Source organism: Clytia hemisphaerica, unplaced genomic scaffold (genome assembly GCF_902728285.1).
Source record: "Clytia hemisphaerica strain Z4C2 unplaced genomic scaffold, Clytia hemisphaerica genome assembly, whole genome shotgun sequence".
In the NCBI taxonomy this organism is placed as follows: domain Eukaryota; kingdom Metazoa; phylum Cnidaria; class Hydrozoa; order Leptothecata; family Clytiidae; genus Clytia; species Clytia hemisphaerica.
In genome coordinates, this window is record NW_027103674.1 from 718957 (window position 1) to 725092 (window position 6136).

General features: G+C 41.1%; 1 protein-coding gene across 1 annotated transcript; it reads left to right on the forward strand.

Annotated features, from left to right (window-relative positions):
• The first annotated feature begins 2754 nt into the window (after positions 1–2754).
• Positions 2755–4956, forward strand: LOC136803549 (uncharacterized). The gene has a single exon (XM_067060289.1). The coding sequence runs from the start codon at positions 2755–2757 to the stop codon at positions 4954–4956; it is 2202 nt and encodes a 733-aa protein (XP_066916390.1).
• Positions 4957–6136: the final 1180 nt, after the last annotated feature.

Sequence of the window (6136 nt, forward strand, 5' to 3'; positions counted from 1 at the left end):
CACCCTTCACACACAATTGGCACATACACCCCCCCCCACACACAGTGCCTTCATATCGCGTGTTTGCCGTGCTCAGCGTGCTCATCAAACGATGTTTAGTAATACACCCTCAAAGTCTGTGCTTGCCGTGCTCAGCGTGTCCGTGAATTTCGAAACAAAAAAACGTGTCTGTGTATAGGGTATGTGTGTGGGGGCACTCGTAAAACTGAAAGGAAAGAAGTGTAAAATATTAACTAATTCAACGAGCACGCTTAGCACGGCGAGCACGAGATCTGAACACACTGTGTGTGGGGGTGTCTGTGTATAGGGTGTCTGTGTATAGGGTGTATATGTGTGTGTGTGTGGGGACACTCGTAAAACAGAAAGGAAAGGGGTGTAAAATTTTAACTATTTCAACGAGCACGCTTAGCACGGCGAGCACGAGATCTGAACACACTGTGTGTGGGGGTGTCTGTGTATAGGGTGTATATGGGTGTGTGTGTGGGGACACTCGTAAAACAGAAAGGAAAGGGGTGTAAAATATTAACTATTTCAACGAGCACGCTTAGCACGGCAAGCACGAGATCTGAACACACTGTGTGTGGGGGTGTCTGTGTATAGGGTGTATATGGGTGTGTGTGTGGGGACACTCGTAAAACAGAAAGGAAAGGGGTGTAAAATTTTAACTATTTCAACGAGCACGCTTAGCACGGAGAGCACGAGATCTGAACACACTGTGTGTGGGGGTGTCTGTGTATAGGGTGTCTGTGTATAGGGTGTATATGGGTGTGTGCGTGGGGACACTCGTAAAACAGAAAGGAAAGGGGTGTAAAATTTTAACTATTTCAACGAGCACGCTTAGCACGGCGAGCACGAGATCTGAACACACTGTGTGTGGGGGTGTCTGTGTATAGGGTATGTGGGTGTGTGTGTGTGGGGGCACTCGTAAAACTGAAAGGAAAGGGGTGTAAAATATTAACTATTTCAACGAGCACGCTTAGCACGGCAAGCACGAGATCTGAACACACTGTGTGTGGGGGTGTCTGTGTATAGGGTGTCTGTGTATAGGGTGTATGTGGGTGTATGTGTGTGTGGGGGCACTCGTAAAACTGAAAGGAAAGGGGTGTAAAATTTTAACTATTTCATCGAGCACGCTTAGCACGGCGAGCACGAGATCTGAACACACTGTGTGTGGGGTGTCTGTGTATAGGGTGTCTGTGTATAGGGTGTATATGGGTGTGTGTGCGGGGACACTCGTAAAACTGAAAGGGAAGGGGTGTAAAGCCTTGAGAGCTATCGAATCGTGCAGTTCGTGAGTTAGTAGTTATCCATCTAGTGGATGAAGTTGATCTGGTGGATGGTTTAAATGAAATGTTTAACTTGACTAAGTGACTTTTGCATCTGCCCGGGGGCAGTGTTAAAGGACTCTCAAATGACTTCAAAAGTCATTAGTATATCATTAATAAAATCAATTATTGCATACGCAACATTATATACATTTTAATACATATTTCATTACGTCATCGTCCCTTGAGACTCTTTTCGCCCATAGTCACATTTTCTGTTTGAATGTAGCAGGGCAGGACCGCTAGGGATGTTTGTAACACGTGATTATTGTGATATGGAGTGAAGTGTTCAAACTGAAATGAATACAAAGAAAATAATTTAGAAAAATTGACAATTTGACTAAATAAATGAAAACTAGGAATGATGATGCTAATTAGTGAAAATGACTAATTAGTGAAAAAATGACTAATTAATGAAAATGGCTAATTAGTGAAAAATGACTAATTAATGAAAAAATGTCTAATTAATGAAAAAATGACTAATAATCAAACAAAAAAGGCACGAAACGTGAACAAGGTAGAACCACAGCTGTGACCGCCAAGAAGCCTGAGCACGAACGTGCGAATGAGAATGCGGGCGAAACGAGTGCACAGCTGAAAAGACCATGAAACCAGTGCACGAACGTTTAATGCAATTGAAAAATGAAGGCCAGAAAATGAACTGAACTGAGCCAAAATGAAAACAAGGCAAGGCCAATGAAAAGGAAAAGGACTAAACGAGCCAGAAAGCCTGAGCACGAACGTGCGTGACTGCAATGAAAGTCCAATGAAATGAATAAAGTAAATGAAAATCTAAGTTTTAAATAAATATTTTTGTAAATTTTCTGAATTTGAAAATGTCAAATAACTAGAATAATGCTTACTAGATTGCCCAAGTGTAGTCACTGTGTGAAAACTGCCATGAAAATGTATTTCGAATGTGAATTGAAATTCAAAGTAAAATGATGTCAAAATGTCAAACTCAAAAACATGTCTCAACACCATACGTCTTATCTCTCTAAAAGCTCTTGTGTAACTGAAGTGAGAGTGACAAAACATTGATTCGTAATCGGATACAATGCCATTGAGTGCCAAAGGCAGGTCGTTCATGGAGTTTGCTACTTCCGATGATAGTGTCTCCCATTGCAGGATCGATAGTCTCCTTCCTTGGAATGATTTGTTGATTGATGATTTCACTTCTCGTATCTTACGTTCAACCTTTCCGTTATAATTATGTCCGCCGACAGGGCAAACTTCGAAATTCATCTTGACGTCGACGTGAAGGCGGTTTTTGAGATCTTTGAACGAAATCCTTGAATCGTCACAGCCTTTGACCATTTGGCTGCCTTGATCGATGAACATATTCATTGGATAACCGTTATCACAAGCGAAGCGAGTAAGGGAAAGTAGAAAAGATGGCGTGCTGTAGTCGTCCATTGTCTTGATCGAAATGGTGGAAGTTGTGGAGCAGCAAAAGATTGTCAACCAAATTTTGATCGTTTTGCGTTTGTTGAATGAACTGTATTCCTCGCAACTCATCTTCTCGAGATCCAAAGTCATCTCACCGACAACGCAACCACGTGCAGAGCTCATTGCTGCTGTGCTCAATGCCCATACTGGTGAGGTCGTCAGACGTGCACTCAAATCAAAACATGATGGATCAATCAAACTAACTGATAGCACAATCAATCTGCACTGGATCAGCAACGACGAGATCACTCTAAAGCCATTTGTACGTAATCGAATCATTGAAATCAAACGCTTCACGTCATCCGAAAATTGGTACTACATCAACACGAAGCAAATGTTGGCCGACCTTCAAACACGTCGTGGTTGCAAGCTGTTCGACATCAACAACAGTTCGAGATGGATCAACGGTGATTCCTGGATGTCAACTGATGTCAAGGACTTCCCCATCAAAAAAGTGAGTCAGATTATTCTTAACTCTTCTGACCTTACCCAAATGAAGAAAGAGGCTACTTTCGAGAGCAACCAACATCATTCATTCACGAAGACTTCTGGACATTCGTCACTTCCTGCCGAAGTGAGCGAACGCTACTCATTCTCGAAATACTTGATAGACCCCAACAGATTTCGTTTCACCAAAGTTATCAGAATTCTTGCTCTCGTATTTAAATATCTGCAAAAACTTAGATATTTAGCTCAACAAAGACGTGCATCCAATACCAACAATCATCAACTTATCATCAAATTGGACGATATGGAAGTTCACATCAAATCAGCGGAAGTTTACTTCTGGCACAAGGGAACTAATGAGGTCAAACGATTCGTCAGCCCTAACAAATACAAACGTATCTCAACTGAAGTGGACGGTATATTCATTTACACCGGTCGCATTCTTCCAAACGAAAGCATCAACATCGTTACACCAATGACTCGTGTCATGAAAGATCTCCATCAAACTGTCTTTTGTGTACCGATCCTGGAAAAGCATTCACCACTTTCCTACGCCATTTTACAAGAGGTTCACTGGTTCAACAAGACCGTCAAGCACTCGGGAATCGAATCGACATTACGTTATGCATCCAAAGTCTCCCACATCATTGAAGGTCGTGAGGTCACAAAGAAGATCAAACGAGCCTGCAAACTGTGTCATTATCTCGAAAAACAACGCATCAAGGTTTCGATGGGGAAGATTCCAAACTCCTGCATGACGATTGCACCAGCATTCTACAACACTCAATGTGATCTAGCCGGACCATTTCAAGCATACAGTTCATTCAACAAACGCAAAACGATCAAAATTTGGTTGACAATCTTTTGCTGCTCCACAACTTCCACCATTTCGATCAAGACAATGGACGACTACAGCACGCCATCTTTTCTACTTTCCCTTACTCGCTTCGCTTGTGATAACGGTTATCCAATGAATATGTTCATCGATCAAGGCAGCCAAATGGTCAAAGGCTGTGACGATTCAAGGATTTCGTTCAAAGATCTCAAAAACCGCCTTCACGTCGACGTCAAGATGAATTTCGAAGTTTGCCCTGTCGGCGGACATAATTATAACGGAAAGGTTGAACGTAAGATACGAGAAGTGAAATCATCAATCAACAAATCATTCCAAGGAAGGAGACTATCGATCCTGCAATGGGAGACACTATCATCGGAAGTAGCAAACTCCATGAACGACCTGCCTTTGGCACTCAATGGCATTGTATTCGATTACGAATCAATGGATCTCATCACACCGAACCGTCTCAAGCTTGGACGTAACAATGATCGTAGCCCTACCGAACCACTCATCGTTTCCAAGAATCCATCGAAAATCCTTCAAACCAACGCCGAAATCTTCGACACTTGGTTTGACAACTGGCTGATCAACCATGTTCCAAAAATCACTTATCAGCCCAAATGGTTCATTAACGACAGAGACATCATGGTGGGCGACATCGTGTTGTTCCTCAAGAATGACTCCCTCATCAATTCCACATATCAGTACGGTATCGTTCGAGAGTTATTCCCAGGACGAGATTCAAAAGTTCGGAAAGTCAAAGTCGCGTACAAGAACCATAACGAAAGTGTGTTCCGCGAGACGAATCGTGCAGTTCGTGAGTTAGTAGTTATCCATCAAGTGGATGAAGTTGATCTGGTGGATGGTTTAAATGAAATGTTTAACTTGACTAAGTGACTTTTGCATCTGCCCGGGGCAGTGTTAAAGGACTCTCAAATGACTTCAAAAGTCATTAGTATATCATTAATAAAATCAATTATTGCATACGCAACATTATATACATTTTAATACATATTTCATTACGTCATCGTCCCTTGAGACTCTTTTCGCCCATAGTCACATTTTCTGTTTTGTCACTCTCACTTCAGTTACACGAGAGCTTTTAGAGAGATAAGACGTATGGTGTGAGACATGTATTAAAATGTATATAATGTTGCGTATGCAATAATTGATTTTATTAATGATATACTAATGACTTTTGAAGTCATTTGAGAGTCCTTTAACAACTAGGCTTCTACTCATCCTCTAGCGAAAAAAGTTTCTTATAGCACCACGGATTTTTTCATTTAAGCACCATAGCACCATACACCATCTGAAAGCTGAGGATTTCAGCTTTCTAGTGGTGAAATTTGTTTTTAGCTATCATTTCCAGCTCATTAGCGATAAGCTAAAGTTTAACAGTCATCGGGCCGATTTTCAGACCGCACCGGCAAAACTCCCCACACCCCGCCACACGGAAGACTAGATTTCATCCGCCATTTTTGGCGCGAATTTGGTGCTTCCGAAAATTATTTCTTTTGAATTAAAAAAGGCAAAAAAGAGTGGAATTTCCGATGCATTTTGCAAAAGTACATGGATTTTCATCGGAATTTCCGACCACCACTGGAAAAGAAAAATTATTTCCGAGGCTATAAAAAATTAAAAAATGCACGTCGTCCGACGGGGGGTAACAAAAATTTTCTGGGATGGCCCATTGATGCAAGTTACCCGACTTCACAATATTTTTCAACAAATTCATTCAAGGATTTCAAGGGTCATTTTTGACTAATTTTCCAGGGTTTCAAGGGTTTTTACCACAAACTTTCAAGAGTTTCTAGGGTTTTTAGTTGATCTTTGCTAGGTTTCAAGGATTTCAAGGAAATCTGTCTCCCTTAAAAAGCATAAAATACCCTTAAGACGTTTTCATTAACAAAATCATAAAAACCTTGAAATCTTTCGAACAAATTAGTCTTTTCAATCCCCTTGATTTTGAACAGAACCTCAATAACATTGTTCAACAGATAATTTCTTTATAGTTGTGGTAAAGGAGGGCCCAACTATAGTTTGGCTCGATGGAGAAAATCTTTAATGTTCAGTG

What these genes read in the sequence shown, in the direction of transcription:
- LOC136803549 (XM_067060289.1), top strand. Translation starts at nt 2,755, where the DNA reads ATGGTGGAAGTTGTGGAGCAGCAAAAGATTGTCAACCAAATTTTGATC.